The sequence below is a fragment of the Chaetomium fimeti genome (genome assembly GCF_033439085.1).
Source record: "Chaetomium fimeti strain CBS 168.71 chromosome Unknown B0H64scaffold_6, whole genome shotgun sequence".
NCBI classification, from domain to species: domain Eukaryota; kingdom Fungi; phylum Ascomycota; class Sordariomycetes; order Sordariales; family Chaetomiaceae; genus Chaetomium; species Chaetomium fimeti.
Window position 1 is genome coordinate 311,169 of NW_026944334.1, and position 16,081 is coordinate 327,249.

At 59.7% G+C, this 16,081-nt stretch overlaps 5 protein-coding genes across 5 annotated transcripts; 3 read left to right on the forward strand and 2 right to left on the reverse strand.

Moving 5' to 3' along the window:
• Positions 1-1,307: 1,307 nt before the first annotated feature.
• Positions 1,308-2,893, reverse strand: B0H64DRAFT_444208 (UbiA prenyltransferase family-domain-containing protein; the record flags this gene model as incomplete). The annotated part of the gene is made up of 2 exons (XM_062806764.1): positions 1,308-2,808; positions 2,862-2,893. The coding sequence occupies 2 exons, from the start codon at positions 2,891-2,893 to the stop codon at positions 1,308-1,310; spliced, it is 1,533 nt and encodes a 510-aa protein (XP_062656404.1).
• A 904-nt stretch (positions 2,894-3,797) lies between these two features.
• B0H64DRAFT_202874 (uncharacterized protein) lies at positions 3,798-4,859 on the reverse strand. The gene is made up of 3 exons (XM_062799286.1): positions 4,412-4,859; positions 3,954-4,344; positions 3,798-3,898 (listed from the first exon to the last, which is right to left on the reverse strand). The coding sequence occupies exons 1-2, from the start codon at positions 4,804-4,806 to the stop codon at positions 3,984-3,986; spliced, it is 756 nt and encodes a 251-aa protein (XP_062656405.1). The 5' UTR covers positions 4,807-4,859; the 3' UTR covers positions 3,798-3,898; positions 3,954-3,983.
• A 144-nt stretch (positions 4,860-5,003) lies between these two features.
• On the forward strand, positions 5,004-6,797 carry B0H64DRAFT_403031 (uncharacterized protein). Its single transcript, XM_062804275.1, has 7 exons — positions 5,004-5,161; positions 5,216-5,402; positions 5,461-5,504; positions 5,588-5,734; positions 5,789-5,897; positions 5,952-6,180; positions 6,278-6,797. The coding sequence occupies exons 2-7, from the start codon at positions 5,333-5,335 to the stop codon at positions 6,774-6,776; spliced, it is 1,098 nt and encodes a 365-aa protein (XP_062656406.1). The 5' UTR covers positions 5,004-5,161; positions 5,216-5,332; the 3' UTR covers positions 6,777-6,797.
• A 1,706-nt stretch (positions 6,798-8,503) lies between these two features.
• On the forward strand, positions 8,504-12,517 carry B0H64DRAFT_464638 (uncharacterized protein; the record flags this gene model as incomplete). The annotated part of the gene is made up of 3 exons (XM_062807630.1): positions 8,504-8,654; positions 8,760-10,283; positions 10,336-12,517. 3 exons carry the CDS (start codon positions 8,504-8,506, stop codon positions 12,468-12,470), a joined length of 3,810 nt encoding a protein of 1,269 aa, XP_062656407.1. The 3' UTR covers positions 12,471-12,517.
• Positions 12,518-13,146: 629 nt separating this feature from the next.
• B0H64DRAFT_434198 (Oxidoreductase, molybdopterin-binding domain-containing protein) lies at positions 13,147-16,023 on the forward strand (the record flags this gene model as incomplete). The annotated part of the gene is made up of 2 exons (XM_062806076.1): positions 13,147-15,738; positions 15,955-16,023. Exons 1-2 carry the CDS (start codon positions 13,588-13,590, stop codon positions 16,021-16,023), a joined length of 2,220 nt encoding a protein of 739 aa, XP_062656408.1. The 5' UTR covers positions 13,147-13,587.
• Positions 16,024-16,081: the final 58 nt, after the last annotated feature.

Genomic DNA, 16,081 nt, shown 5'->3' on the forward strand with positions numbered 1-16,081 from the left:
TCCTTGGTCTCTCTCACTTGTTTCGCACTCTCTCTCACTCTCACTACACTGACTCATGATCGTGCTCGCACAACAAACGGGCGTTGGTTTGGGGGTTTACGGTTGGGTTGTTGGGTCGTGGTGGGGCATCGGGTGAGAGGGCCGGGTCGAAACAGCACCGGCCGTGTTCGTGCCGCAGAATATTAGGCCATGATTCTTATATTGCCGTTTTCGTCTCCTCTGTCTGTGTTTCCTATTTGTCTTGCGCTGTTTTTTGGCCGTTCTCACAGTTTGGTATCTAATCTCATGCATACATGGGTGCATCGCCATCCATAGTTGGATGGATGGGAGGTTCAAAATGGGTCAATTAATGGACTGGTTATTTCTCTCATCTCCATTGCTTCTTTCGCTTATCTGTCTGACCGCCTCAGTGTTTCTCAACCAGTCAGCATTCACATCGTATTGAGGGGAGGGGTGTAGGGGGGTGTAGGGCTGAAAGGTGAGGCGCAGGCACAGCTCGCTCGGCTGTTGGTAGGAGGTTAGCGGGTCTCGGGGACTGAGTTCCACGGCGGCGTGCGGCGCGGGGCTCTTCTGCGCTGTTTGAGCTTCCGGTGTTGCTTGACCTTTTGCAGCGGCACGGGTGTCTTGGTACAGATTGGGGATGGAGCTCGTGCTCCGGCCGTGTGGGTTGGTGTGCCCCGAGGATGGTTCTCGATCCCACCACCAGCGGGTCCGGGACGGTTCTTTTGGGGGCCAAAGGGTTGGTCTCACCGGTTCCACGTGGGTCGTGGGGATGGGGGAGGTGAAGGAAGTGGTTCGGGCATTTTGCCGAGGGCTATGGGCGAGGCACAATGGAGGCGTTCCGTAACGGGCTTCATTACCGGCTTTGGAATGTTTATCCATTTTCCAGGCTCCCGGATCTCTAAAACATCGGACTGCGGGGAACTCGATCGCTCTCGAACCGTTGGTGGAGAGGAAGAACCGGGGCAGGAGTCGCAGTGCCAAGGCGCGGGATCTGAGGGATCATCGGCTGCAACGCTGGATCGCGATCTTGTGTAACCTGAAAGTGTGTAAAGGCTTGTTGGAGGCAGATGCTCCGCTCGTGACAGGTTGCCGTTTCTGACCAACATCCAAACAGAGCAAGCAATCGAGTGGAATTGGAACCGAGTCAGATACAGTGCTGACGCGCAGCGCAATGACTCGCAGCTAGGCAGCGTCATCTGAATCCCGGAAAAGGGGAACCACCGAGATCCATGGATGCCCCAAAAGGGGAAACCGAGCTGCGCAGTAAAGGTACATTCGTTGTTACAGACCAACAAAACCCCGGATTACCTCCGAGTACTGGTAGTATTGCCAGCGGCGGGACCCACAATTCCGACACCAGACCCGGACCCGGCCCCAACAACCTCGACCCACTCGGCATCGTCGTCGTCAAACTCGTCGTCCTCGTCCTCCGGCGCGCCGGTGACACTGCTCCACACGCGGGCCCACATGCCCTTTTTCTGCGCGAGGGCCAGCACCATGATGACAGGCAGATGCCAGACGCTGGCCCAGAACAGGCTGCGCGCACTCCCCTTGTGGCCCTCGTAGCGCCAGAACTTGACGGCCTCGCGGACCAGCCACAAATTCACCGGCAGGCTGGTCACCGCGAAACTCCACTCGGTGACGCCGGCGGCGCACAGCCCCAGGCAGAGCGGGACAAAGACCAGGCTGTAGCGCAGGGCGACGCGCGCGTTGCGGGCCGGGTTGACCCAGCACAGCATGCGCAGGCCGGCCGCCTTGTACTCCTCGCGGATGCCCCACGACAGCGGCATGAAGTGCGGGAACTGCCAGGCAAACAACAACCCGGCAAACAGCCAACCCCCCAGGCTGGACCCATCCCCGGCAAACAGCAGCTCGCGCCAGGTGCCGTCGCCGGTGGCGCTCTCGCCCGCGGCGGCGGCCCAGCCCATGAGCGGGGGGATGCCGCCGACGACGGCGCCGACCCAGGTGTTGACGGCGGAGACGCGCTTGAGCGGCGTGTAGGCGCCCGCGTAGAGGGCGATGTTGGCGGCGCCCAAAAAGGCCACCGTCGGGTTGACGCCCAGGTACAGCGCGGCGACGCCCGCCGCCCCGCACCCGGCCGCGAAGAGCACGGCGGAGCGCGTGCTCAGCAGCCGCCGCACCAGCGGCCGCGTGCGCGTCCGCGTCATCTTGGCGTCCGTGTCCGGCTCGTACAGCATGTTGAGCGCGTTGGCCGCTGCCGAGCAGAGGGTTGTGCCCGTTGTCAGGAAGAGCAGCGTGAGCGGGGAGAGGGACGGGATGGCGTCGGCTGCGGCTAGGCCTGCTGAGGTGGAGGCGAGGAAGGCGGGCACGGGGTAGAGGGCGTACGGCACCATGGCCGAGAGGACGACGAGGACGGTTAGGCGGGGTTTGGAGAGCGAGAGGAGGGCGGAGAGCGTGCGGCGGAGGGAGTCGGCCGGTGCGCGCGCGGCAGTGTCGGCGAGGCGAGAGGAGGCGTCGGGAGGTAGGGAGGTGGCCATGGAGTTTGTTGGGGATTTCGTTTGTCGGAGCTCATCTCGTCTCGCGGCTTGCCGTCGGCGATGCGGGAGGAGGGGTGTATCTGACGTCGCGGGGACGTCATTGGTGGTGGTCGCGGGGGATTGTGTATCGGCAACTGTGGTTGGCCTATCGGTGGCCGGAGAGGCGACGGATGTGCCATTGGAGCGAGCGAGGAGGGTGTTGGAGAGGAAGTAACCGGCCTTAAACCGGTGTCGCGATAGGGCGGCCGGGGCAGCACCGGCAGGGGCCCCGGGCAGAGCCGAATTGGAGAATAACCGCGCTCCCCCCCTCAGCGGTCGGTCGGCTTGTCGCAGCACGCGATGGCTGCATTGCCAGCATACCTTCTCGAAAACGTGTGGCCAAAGTCTGACATGTTGAATCGGCGGCCGCATTGTAGGGATTTCAGTTGCCGGGCGGGCGGCATCGCCATCTCGTTCGGCAATTGGCGTTCCGGTGTTCGTCTCTTCGCCGACGGGAAGCTCGGCCGCGCTTGGCCAAATTATTTTGAATGTGTGGCAGCTCCTGTGGCTGGCGGGGAAAAGTGTGGCTGACCCCGCGCAGTTCGCTTGGTACCTTGACCGTCGCTCTACAGCTTGTCTCAAACACCCTTAAAGATATGATAATAAAAGAAGGACAATAAATAAAAAGTCCATTCCCTCTACAGTTTCACTACAATCTTGTTTCTCTTTTTACTTGATGGTAGCACTTCAGGCCCATCTCGAACTCGCTCTTGTGTCAACGCTTCTTGACATCCACTTACGTCAGAGCGGGGAGTTGAAGAAGCCCGTTTGTGTTCCCTAACCTGGAGCCGCCTCCAAACGGCGCCGCCGATGGGGACCGAAAGGCGTCCCCGATACTCGGTCGCCTGCACTCATTGTGTCCCTGTAGAACCAGTTTAGACACACACGAGACACTGCGCATTCGCACCTAGGGTGGGGAAATGTAGATATATTCATTCCTCCCTACCTGTACCTAGGTAGGGAGCTGGGATGGTCTTCAAAGTGGGTCCCGGCCCCGGCCGGCAACGGAGGGCGCTGCCAGCCGTTCTCCCCGTATCGCGCTCTACCGGGGCTATCCTAGTCCTGACTTTGCGGTTGATGAAGTCCAGGTCCCCGACGTGTTCTTTTTTGAGGTGATGTGGGCTCATTCGAAACAATGTCAATTTTCCGCTTCTTTACGGTCTGACTCGAGGACCCGCCAATCTTCCCACCGTGTATCTTTCCATAGCCATCTGGCCTCAGGACTTGGCAGACACGCTGTGGCAAGGTCTCGAAAGGCTCGGCTGGAATGTGCCAGTGGTCTATGCCGAGGCTCGAGCTAACCGCGGGATCCTTACCGGGGTAATCCAGCTTATCAAGAAAGGAAGCTTGCACCTGGGCTACGTAGAGGTTTATTGGCTTTGGCCGTCCCTTTCCGGTGAGGAGAATGCGAACCTAGAAGACAACCCCGATGTTGGTTAGTGGTTATAACTCGAAAAAGTCAAGAAGGAGGCCCAGTGTGAAGCTGGAGTCGGGAGGCAGTGGTTGTGGTGCATGCCGGCGCTCCCCTTGCGCGACGGCGATAACGAGGGCAACCACAAACGGATCTTTTTGAGGATCCTTGGGGGTATGGAGTTTTATCAGGGTGTCAGCACGGCGTAATCCCGCCCAATCCATGTGGCGAGGGTTCTCCGACGGGCTAAAGTAGAACTCTCTCTCCAACATGGTTTCGTTGAAGTCGAGGCATGTCAAGGTGAGAATGTCGGGCTGCGGCATTGGAATTGACACACAGCAGACCCGAATACAGGTACTTGGGCGTCGATCGAAGTAAAAATTGACAGTCCGGCTAAGTCATCCAAGAGAGGTAAGCACACCACAGATTTGTAAATCAAGGTTGACTCGGGCGGACATACTTTAGCTTAACGCACAGGCGAGCGTCAAGCGGCGCGAGGAGTTGTGCGGTGGTGCCAACCAAATTTCCCGGGCCCATTTCGCACTTCAGTCGTTTGGCGAGACGGTCGGTGAAGGGATTTGATTTGGACGATGCGACCCGAGTGTTTTCTTTGGCGGTAGCGTTGGTGACTTCGTCGTGGTGGGAATGGATGCGGCAGCCAAGGAGGGCCGGCTGCCGGTCAGTCCAGCGCAGCGGATGAACTAGCAATCGTTCGCGGGAATGGAGCGCGAGGAGTCGATTAATTGACAACAGTGGTGGCAGCAGCGGTGGGCATTGTGGGGTGGGCGTGCTCGAGTAACTCTGGCGGCCGTCACCTTGATCATCACCATCTTGATGTTTGTCGTAAATGTCCATTCCGCAACAGAGCACCGAGTCGTGGGGTAAATTCGAGATGCAGAAGCCCAATTGGGAAAGAGGGGCAGATGTTTGTGGGAACAACCCGGAGCCTGGAGGTCAACACGCGGGCCTGCCGCGAGTTCACGTGAGTCGAGCCGGCAATGTTGACTAAAAGAAAGGCCACTAGGCCCGACTTCAACCTCCCCCACAACGATAGCGTTTGGTCCCGTCTTCGTTGTTGTGAAAGGGCGCTGCTGCCTTCCCGGTCCGGAAGATGGAATATTCCCCGGTTCACGGGCCCGGTCTACGGCCCGAGGTACTCCACCCGGTCCGCTATTCCCGGATAGGTCCGGCGAGCCCCGGCTCATTCGGTGTTTGTGCCCTAGGATGTGGAGTAGTGATGTGTTGTTTCTTAACGGTGGTGAAGCAAGGCTCTGAGGCTATTTCTTGATGGGCTCAGAGTAGATGACAATACCCCCGCGGCTCCCGCACTTCCTCATACCTTCAACCAGATTCAGCACCGTACCGCCCACACAACTGCAAGATGACCGCTACCCTACTCGACCATTTGCGGACCCTGAGTGCCGTGGACTGTGACACGCTTGATGCCGACGGTAAGCTGCCACGAGGGGTCCAGTTTGTGTGACACAGCAGCTAACTCCCGTCCCCTAGTGGCTGCGAGCCTTGGCCCATTTGTCGACTGCACGTCAAACCAGGTCGGTGGTTGTTTCCATTTTCTGTTTGCATGTTGAGGTTAGCAGGGACACGGATTTAAACTGACTGGCTATGCGCGCTGTAGGCCATTGCATTTGCCGAGTTAACAAGGGTCGACGACCATGGGAAACCGCTTCACAACCAGTTTATTACGAGGTCGCTGCATGTTACTCACTGGCTATTTGAAAAGCAGGCAGACGCAACATTTGAGGAGCTGGCAGTCGAGCTGATGGTAGGTACCTCCGTCCCGCTCCAACCGTCGAACAAAACACCAACCTGGCTGCAGATGGTCGGCCTCTCCCTCGAAATGGCCCCTCACACCACCGGCTACCTCCACGTGCAAACCAACCCGAAACTAGCTTATGATACCCAAAAAACCATCAAGAATGCCGAGAGTAAGTCATGGTGTAGACCGTATCTTCTTCCGGGTACCTGCTCATATTTTTTAGGGCTCATCTCGCACGTCAACCAGCTCAGCAGCGTCCACACCCGCCGCATCTGCATCAAGATCCCATCTACCTGGGAAGGCCTTCAAGCCTGTCGCGAGCTCGAAAAGAGGGGTATAACCACCCTCGCCACCATCGTCTTCAGCCTCGAGCAGACCGCCCTCGCCGCAGCCGCCGGATGCCGCTACATCGCCCCCTACGTCAACGAGCTGCGCGTGCACTTTGACTCCGGGTAAGATATTTTGGCCTTTCAACCTACACGCCCTGAAAACCACTACCACCCACCCCCCTCAACACCCCCAAAACCCCCACAACTAACACCCCAATAGCTACACCGACCCCTCCCCAGCCCTCCCCTTCACCGGCGCTGCCCAAGCCTACCTCAACACCCTCCCTCCGAAACCCAACCCCAGCTCCGCCCCCGCCAACCGAACCCAAGTGCTCGCCGCCTCCCTCACCTCCATCGAGCAGGTCACCCAACTAGCCGGCATCGCCCACATCACCGTCTCCCCTCCGCTGCTGGCCGAGCTAGCCGCCACGCCCGTGGAGGGGTGGGCGGGGATGAGTGGGGTTGGGGAGGTTGTGAGGCGTACTGCGGAGGAGGAAGGGGAAAATAAGGAGAAGAAGGCGGTGGTAAGGGGGGAGAGGGAGAGGCTGGAGGGGTTGGTGGGGGATGAGGCGGGCTGGCGGACGGCGTTTAGCCGGGCTGAGGGAGGGGAGTGCGAGAGGAAGTTGGTGGAGGCGCTGGGGATCTTTGTGGATGTGCAGGATCGGTTGGAGGAGCTTGTGCGGGAGGCGGAGAGGGAGAGGAGAAGTGGGGAGGTTTAGAGGGGGGATTGAAGGGTGCTTTGAAGGGGAGAGGGTAAGACGGTGGGGGTTGTCGCAGCGGTGAGTATCTTCGTTCGCGATGTTTTTTGCAGGATGACAGCTCTGGGGTTGTGACGAGCACAGTGGTTGGTTCAGGAATCACCATTCTAGGCGGTATTTCCAGCTCCTACGTCCTGACCCAGAGCCTAGGTTAACATACGTCTAAGCGGATAATCAGGGGTTGTTCTGTACCCATGTATTGGTGGCAACAAGGCCATCCCATAAGGGGCGGGCAGGAACCGAGCCAAAAAGAGCCTTTCATTGAGGGTTATCTTGCCAGGAAAGGTCAAGTTTGAACCTATTGAAGTAACCACACCATTTAAGAGTGTCAGCAGCCTCGTTGGTGACACCAAAGTCTGGCAAAGTTTGCGGTCAGCCCCAAACACCGAATGGTACAGTTGCCTATTCCGGCATCGTGGAAGCCATCAACCCAGCGCAGGTCGTTTGCCACATGCGCAATCGCCTTGAACAGCGGCGCTCGGGGCACTTGTCCGTTTGCATATAGAGGCCCTGCCTTTGTTTCATTCCGCAATTGAGCCTTCCGGGAAACCTGAGAGCTCCCAACAAAGGACAATGGTGAGCTGGGACGGTGATGGCGGCGTAGCTCGGCTGGAATGCGTTGCTCAGATCAAAGCCAACCAGGGTCTTTGTCACTCACTCCGGATATGTTTATGGCAGAGCTTCAATCGGGGAGCTCGCTCGGCCCTTCTCTTTCCTTCGTCCAACCTCCTGCGCGCGCAGAACTAGCTTCAAGGTTCATGTCCAGTTCAGGGGTCGTCAACAGCACACCGTGAACGACACCAAGCCCGCTATCACGACTACCAACCCTACAACCCTGACAAAACCACCGCCGCAATGGCCTTCTGGAACCTCGCCAACATCCTCCCCAGCGCCAAAAAGCGGCCCAGCGACTCCCCAACCCCGACCCCAAAACGCCGCCGCACTAGCACCACCAACACCACCGTCCGTTTCTCCAACCCAGGCAACAACACCAACACCACCGCCACCACCACCACCAAACCCCCAACCCCAAACAGCCCCCTCCACACAGCACCCCCCTCAACCCGCTACAACCCCGCCATCAACCCCTCCACCCCCGCCTTCACCACAGTGCACCACGCCTTCAACCGCCTCCTGCACGACCCCTCCGAAACAATCGACTCCATCCTCACCACCCACTTCACCACCCACGAGCAGGAACTACTACGGCCCTGCCCCCCTCCAAACACAAACACAAACACAAACACAAATCGACATGGCTCCCGCAACGGCAGCGGCAGTGGTAGGAGTGGCGGCAGAGGCGGCAGCAGCGCGCTGGCGGCGATCCAGGAGCGGAACCGCTGGCGGTATGCCGAGCTGCTCAAGACAAAGCGTTTTGAGGGGTGGGCGGGGAAGGCGGATCTGGGGTTTAAGATGGCGTTGGTGTGGTTTGGGTTGCCGGTTGCGCCGATGGGTGGGTTGGGGGCTGTGGAGGCTGGGGAGGATGGGGAGGGGAGTGGGAGTGGGAGTGGGAGTGGGAGTGAGGGGGAGGGGGAGGATGGGGAAGCGTTGAGGTTTTTGAATGGGTATACGGAGAGGGTTTATGGGAGGGATGTGGGGGTTAGAGGTGAGTTTTGTTGTTGTGGGTGTTGCTTGGTGCTGGGGAGCGTGATGCTAACGTCGGTGTTGTGGTAGTGCCGGACCCGAAGATGGAGGCTTATTATGTCAAGGAGAGGCGGCATGGGCATGCGAAGACTTCGGGGTTCGTGCCGTCTGTCGGCCTGCGAGGCGGCAGAGTGGTCGAGGACGACTCACACTCCTCATCGCCCCAGGGGGACACGCCTGATGACACTTCGGTCAGTGAGTCTGGTGAGCTCGAGCTCCGCGGCGGTGCCGTCCGTCGCGCCCGCCGCGGAAAGGCCGCTCCGGGACCTCCCCACCCTGAGAAGCCAGAGGACCACCGAGTCCGCGCCACCTCCCTTGTTACCACCCTCGGGGGTCCCTCCCTCGGCAGCGAGGAGAGCTGGCTTCCGCTGTACGGTTACCAAGGCGTGGTCTGGTTCCGCACGGACATGCTTTACACATTCGTCGACGCCGTCGACAGGCTACTGTGTCTCGACAACCGGGCGGGGGTGAGTTACAGCCTGTACCTTATGGACAAGCGCAAAAAGTACGCGACGCAGGCCGAGCGGGACGAGTTCCTCGGCGACCTTGAAGGAAACGGCGTGACTGTCTGGGCCAGCGGTGTTGGTGACTACAGCGACGACCTGTTTGCCCTGCACTGGCTCCTCGACCGGATCGGGGTGACCGAAGAGGAGCAGGAGGCATCCCAGAAGGCTATTTTCGTCGCTGGGCCGGCCGACCCAATCCCCTGGGCCTGGGAGCCCAACGCTTCTCACCGTGTTCAAAAAGTTGCACTCTCTTGGCCATACGCACGTAGCTTCAACCGGCCCGACGTTGCTTACCTTCGAATGCCCGAGAATCCTGCCGACGCCATTTACACGAACCAGTATGGACCGTGGATGGCCAATGTGTGTCGGGTACTCGCCGCCGGCCGAATCCCCGGCCGCCCCGGTTATCCTGCTGTCCCAGATGCCTGGTTCACCCTAGGCCGTGGCCTTAGGAACAGCGAGATCGGTGCATATGGCGGCTTAGTCTTTCCGCCACAGCTCTGGGAAGCAATTGTCGAGAAATGGGAGAACGACCAGGCCGCCCAGGTCAATCTTGAAGCCGTAACGGGCCCCGAGAGGGACGACGGGAGCAGCAATTGTTGGCACTTCTTCCTCCCTGGCACCAGCTCCCCTTACCAGACGCAGTATATCTCCCCTTACGAGAAGCAGTATATCCCACACAACGAAGTGGGCGACGTCGTGGTGGTGCGACACAGGATCATGGCCCTGGTGACCCGCTTCATGTCAGCAGCGAGCATTGCCGCCATGCAGTACCTCCAAGTGTATTTGCCGGGTACTGGGTTCTTTCTCGATTCAGCAAACGCTCCCGACGTTACCATACCGATGACTGGTAAAACCATGGATTTGGCATTCCAGCCCGTCGTGGACCTCATGGTTAAATGGATGGATCGGCTGAAGGAAAAGCAAGGGGTCGCTCCGGTGACAGACGGGCTGGGCTTATTTCCCCAGTTCCTGTCACTTCGACCTGTGTTTAAGGATTACCTCATCCTCGACGAGGAACAAGTCGCTGAACCTTTGCCCTGGGACCCGAGAACCACAACCGTGGACCAGTTCCGGCGTCTTGCCGGCCGGGTGTTCTCAAAGGCTGGACAAAAGGAGTTGTACTCACCTGATAAGTCATGGATTGCCATCATGCACTACCCTCTGGGGGGACCCATCGAGGCCTGTGATCCGAGCGAGAGCAAACCAAGGCTCCTTGTCGGCCCCAAGACCACAGAAGTTGAGTGGCGGTCGATTCGCAAAATGATAGTCGACCACATTCTGTACATCTGTCTGCTCGACAAAAAGAGCCTGCCTCGTAAGCTGAATCGATCGTGATGGCGGATGCACCTGCTAACCTCGACGACCAGGGTTCGGAGACCTGAAGAGCAAGCAGCCTTTCGGGTTCAACGACATCTACGAGACGCCGGACGCGCTGCTGTACCACCAGCTCCACCAGGGCAAAATCCCGGTTTCTAAGCGCCATTACGACTGGCAGCTGAATGAAAAGCATGTCTCAAATGAGTTGGGCACAGTCCAGCCGTGGGAGGAGCAGCCGATACCCCTTTCCACACTTTACGCGCTTACGCGCTTTCCTTTACGACCGCCGCCGGGTACCAAGCTGCCTGTGGCAGTTGAAGGTTCCCGAGAACCGAAGCCAAATACGTTGCGCTCGGATGATGCACACGTGCGGACGCCCCACGACTCCATGAACAGTTTTGGGTTTCGACCTGTGACGGACGTCGAGAAGGGTCAGCGCCTGCGGGAGCGTAGCTACGCCCACCCGCTGGATGTGCGGATGCACATGTCGGTGCCCATCAACGCGCCGCCGGTGGACAGGTTGCTTGACCTGAAACACGACAGTGTGCCGGTTGTCTCCCTGTCCGTCCTGACCCCTACGGAGGTCCGTCGGCTGCAGCGGGATTACCACAACATGCGAAACCTAGCCTTGTCCCGCATCCAGCGGTGCCCATATCCGAACTGCGATGCCGTGTATCCTGCGAATAAAGCGGAGAAGATGGAGAAGCACCTGCAAGAAAAGCACCTGGCAGAGAAGTGCAACTTCTGCGACGAGCAACTCTTTGCACACTGGACGCCGGAGTGGCGATATCACCACATGGTGGAAAGGCACTCGGACGTTCTCGGATCCTATGTGCATGAAAGAGAGGACGACAGCGTCCGAATTCCCGACGAGGGCCGGACGGACCGCACTCGCGAGGGGTCCTGGATCTATTGCTCTCGGTGTGGGCGCCACCACATAATGCTCAACGTGGGCGCAGATCGGCAGCATCATGACAATGTCTGCTACCCCGGCGTGCAGGAAAAGGAGTCGGACTGGGTGGCGTGCGGCACTTGTGGGGATCGTATTACTGATGCGAGCGTGCATGACCATGACGACAGCGAGGATGCTGACGCCGAGAAGCGTTTCTGTGAGGAGTGCGCGCTCCCCTTAGGTCCATTCTCCGAGATCTACCGGTCGAAGCACCTCGCCTTCTGCAAGGGCCACGGGCGTGACGATGCTCAGTATTGCCCTTGGTGCGGCATCCAGCTTGACGACGATCTCGAGGCTCGTATGGAGCACATTGGCGGATGTGGCAACCTACCGTTCCTTCATGCCGAAGGTCCCATCGATATGGCGCGACGGGCTTATTTCCCACCCGGTCGTGGTCGTGTTGCGGCAACAAGCGGCCGAGCCGGGGAGCAAGCTACCAAGCGCCGTAGAAACGAGAAAGCGGCAGAGGTGGCATCTAAAGCCCAAAAGCGGCCCACGAAGAGGTTAGTTCCCTTCGCCCCTTATCGCAGCATTGCTGACCATGGTAGAATGAAAATCACCGTCCCCCAACCGAGCACTGCTGGCGAGGCCTCGGCAGAGGGCAGTTCGCCCCTCTCTGCGCCGCCGAGCACCTCCCACTCACTCCCGCCGCCTCCGCCATCGGCGCCGGCGCCGGCAACCCCAGCCAAGGCAGCCGGGAAAACGGGGGCGAAAGCGAAGCCCTCCCCGAAGGCCCCCAAAAAGACCCCAGCGAAGGTCCCGGCCAAAGCCAAACCAGCACCAAAGGCCAAAACAACCCCGCCCAAGACCACAGCAGCAACACCCGAACCCAAAACCACAACAGCCCGCCCAACCCCCAAACCCGCCGCAGCCCCCAAAAAGGCACCACCAGTCACACCCCCGAAACCCCGCAAAACCTCCCTCACACCATCGTCCACCACCACCATGCGAACACGCAACCAAGCCAAGCGCGAAGCCGAAGCTGCCGCCGCCGTCGACACCTCCCCCTCCTCCACTGACGCAGAACAGCAGCAGCAGCAGCAGCAGTACCAGGAGGCCGAGGAGGTGCAGGAGCAGCAGGTCACGGAAAAGAGCGTCTCAGCCAAGGTCGCGCGCACAGTGTCCTACGCCGAGCCGCTCGAGCGCGGGGCGTCGCCGGTGCGCGGGGCCGGGGCGCGACGGTTGGGGCCGGCTATCCATTTGGCGGGGGTTGGGACGCGGTGGGGGTATTAGTGACGACCCGAGGTGAAGGGTTGGATGGGGGTGGGGTGATTTGGGATTGATTCAGGGCATGGCGTTGTTGTTATCGAGGCTGGCAATGCGAGGTTAAGGGCCACGGGTGTGGTCGGAAGATCCATTGGGATGGGAGGAGGTCAAGTCGGCCGTGGAGTCCGTGGTGGAGACCGGCATCGGGGCCGGGTCGGTCGGGATGGGTGGAGTCCGGCGGTCGGGGTCGATGATGTTGTTTGGGATAAAAACGATGGCGGTTTTTGAGGTTTGTTTCATTTCTCCGCGAGTTTCGTTGTTGAGTCAATTGATTTGAGTTTTTTTCTGCGTTTGTTCGTGATTTTATTTTCGGATGCCGTCATCGTGACTGTTGTATCCCTAAAATCGCGTGCTTGCGTCAAAAATGAGTCGATTTAAAGTTTCGGTGCCGCCGTGAAGCCGTTGAAAACATCGAAACGAACCCAAAAATGGATCATTGTTTCCGGTTCTCGGCGGGAATCGGTTGCTCAGAGTCTCGGCCACAGCTGGCTTGCAGGGGTTCAGTCACGGCCAGTCACGGGCAACCACGGGCATTTTTCAGGCGAGGTCAGCTGGCCAATGGTGTTCAGCCCCAGCGTATGGGAACCTTTCCGGCCTGCAGCATGCCCAGACCCTGACGTAAAAGAGATCCACCCCGATTGCCGTAACGGCAATCATCGGTCGACGCACCTGCCAACAACCCTTGCGCAAATCACCAAGCTCCTTCCTGGCTGGTCCTCGTGGCTGCCGCTCGTTGAAGACATGACTCCCTTCTCATGTTTGGTACCTTCCCTAGGCGGTGAGGGTTTGCTGATATTGTTAGACGTTGGGGATTAGATTCCGACAAAGCCCCCGTCATTGTTTCCCAACCAACACTAAATCCTGAGCCCACAGATCCGATACCGACAGCGCCACTCAGCTCTTGTCTCACTGTGTTACTGTGCAACACTGGCAACCTCTTACGCCTCCGGTTGTGCCGTCCGCTTTGGATATCTGCGAGAACACGACGAACTGGGCGCTGCGCAGACAGCGCTGGCATCGACAGCAACAGCGCGCAAGAACCTGATCCTCGCCTTCCCTCTCGGGCGCCCAACCAAAGCTCACAATGGCTGCGCGAACTTCAAAACACTTCGCGACCGGCATTCTCCGACAGTTCGGCCGACGCGATGCTCCCGAGCTAGCGATATGCCGCCCCTACAGGCTCCGACCGCGACACATACACACAACCCCACGTCGAGCATCAGGCGATCCATCGCGGGTACCACACCCTCAACTACCAACAGGGCGCACGCCGCCTTTTCAAGCCCGGGCTGCGCCATTGAGCTTGTTAGTTGGTGGCGGTGTCGCCGCCTCCCTTTTGGCTTATTCACAACTCGCCGAGGACAGGCCAGAGCTTATGAGTGCGGGCTCTACCTCGACCGACGACCGCGATCCCTCCCTTCCCCGCTTCCGCCTCGCCGACGTTCGAAAACACGACGCCTCCTCTTCGGAACCGTGGGTAATATTCGAGGACAAGGTCTACGATATTACAGACTGGATCGCTGCGCATCCTGGTGGCGACGTGATCCTCCGAGCGGCCGGCGCAAGCATTGAGCCGTATTGGAACATCTTCACCATCCACAAGGCGCCACATGTGCGCGAGATCCTACAACAGTACCTGATTGGCTTCATCGACGTCGCCGACCTTGGGCCCAACGGGTTACCGGCAGCTGAGACAATTGAAGACCCCTTCGTGGACGATCCGGTACGCGACCCTCGCCTCATCACCCACACAGCCAAGCCGCGCAACGCCGAGCCGCCAAACGAGGAGCTCGACCGCACATTCCACACACCGAATGACCTGTTCTACGTTCGGCACCACATGTGGGTGCCGGTAGTGGAGGAGGCGAAAGCAGGCGAGCATCTCCTGAGCATCGAGCTCCCGGACGGCGAGATAAAAACGTACACCTTGGAGGATTTGAAGACGAAGTTCCCGACGCACAAGGTCACGGCTGTGTTACAATGCAGCGGAAACAGACGGAATGACATGACGCGACATGCTGGCAAGACCAACGGCCTGCAGTGGGGTGTAGGAGCCATCAGCAACGCCGAGTGGGAGGGGGTGCGGCTCTCTGATATTCTGGCGGATGCCGGGCTTAACGTCCGTGATGCCACATCGCCGACGCGGAAGAGCGGCCAACATCCCACCACTGACGACAAGGTCGACGCCAACGCACTCCACGTCCAGTTCACCGGTCTTGAAGCCTACGGTGCCTCCATCCCGCTAGCTAAGGCGGTGGACCCGCGCGGCGACGTGCTCCTAGCGTTCGGCATGAACGGCGAGTCCCTCCCCCGAGACCACGGCTTCCCGCTGCGCGCCGTCGTTCCGGGGCATGTCGCGGCGCGTTCGGTAAAGTGGCTGAGCAAGATCGTCGTCTCAGACGAAGAGAGCACGAGCCAATGGCAGCGCCGCGACTACAAGTCCTTCGGTCCCAACGAAGGCGCCAACCCCGACTGGGACCGCGCCGTCTCCATCCAAGAAATGCCCGTCACCAGCGCCATCACTGGCGTGTGGGTCGGCGACTGCGTACGCCGGGGCCGCGTGCCCTGGATGGGCCCTAACAACAACTCGGGCACCCCCAACCAACCCAACAGCAGCCGCATCCTCGACATGGCCGCCGTCTCCCAAAAAGTAGGCTTCACCCCCGAACCCACTTCCACCACCACCAACAACAGCCTCCCCGCAAACCCCTGCCCCCCAACCACCCCAGCCGACGAGCCCGTCGCGGTGCAGGGGTACGCCTACTCCGGCGGCGGGCGCGCCATCACGCGTGTCGACGTCTCCCTCGACGGCGGCAAGACCTGGGACCAAGCCGAGCTGGTCAACGACCGCGCCGAGGCCCCCTACCCGGGCAACAAGGCCTGGGCCTGGACGCGCTGGCGCTACGTCGGCGCGCTCCCCATCCTCACCCTCCCCACCACCGCCACCGACACAACCACCACTGCAGAAAACAGCAGTGGCAGCGGATGCCACGACCGCAAGGCGCCCAAGCAGTGCACGACGCTGGTGGTCAAGGCGACCGACGACGCGTACAACACGCAACCGGAGAGCCACCGCGGCATCTACAACGTGCGTGGGAACCTGGCTACGGCGTGGCACCGCGTCAAGATCTGCCCGCGCTGTACCGGTGGGAATGGTAGCAAGGATGGCAAGGGTGGGTTGACGTGGTCGACGGGGGAGACGTTTGGGTGTGGGTTCCGCAAGGAGGCGGAGGAGGTTAGGGAGGGGATGAGGAGGCAGGGGGTTGTTGGGGGGAATGGGGGTGGGGGTGGGAATGGGGGTGGGGGTGGGAATGGGGGGAGTGCTTAGTTGGGATTTGGGTTAGGGGGTAAAAAGGGTGGGTGGGGATTGGTGTTGCTGGGGTGGTGGAGTTAGGTTCGGGTGTTTGGTTGTGTGGCGAGTGATGTGTTTTGTTTACTTCTCGTGCATGAGCGGCGGGCGTCGGGACAGGCTGAGGTTGTTGGTTCGAGCGTGGCGTATCAGCTTGGGAGACATTTCTGAGTGAGGTATCTGTTTAATGTAATACGATTGATCAGGTGTTTACTTAGATTCCCAGTGT

Coding starts and splice junctions, on each gene's coding strand:
- B0H64DRAFT_202874 (XM_062799286.1), bottom strand. CDS start 4,806: ATGGACATTTACGACAAACATCAAGATGGTGATGATCAAGGTGACGGC. Junction 4,345..4,411: donor CGCCTGTGCGTTAAGCTAAA/GTATGTCCGCCC, acceptor TGGATGACTTAG/CCGGACTGTCAATTTTTACT.
- B0H64DRAFT_403031 (XM_062804275.1), top strand. CDS start 5,333: ATGACCGCTACCCTACTCGACCATTTGCGGACCCTGAGTGCCGTGGAC. Junction 5,403..5,460: donor TGACACGCTTGATGCCGACG/GTAAGCTGCCAC, acceptor CCCGTCCCCTAG/TGGCTGCGAGCCTTGGCCCA. Junction 5,735..5,788: donor AGCTGGCAGTCGAGCTGATG/GTAGGTACCTCC, acceptor ACCTGGCTGCAG/ATGGTCGGCCTCTCCCTCGA.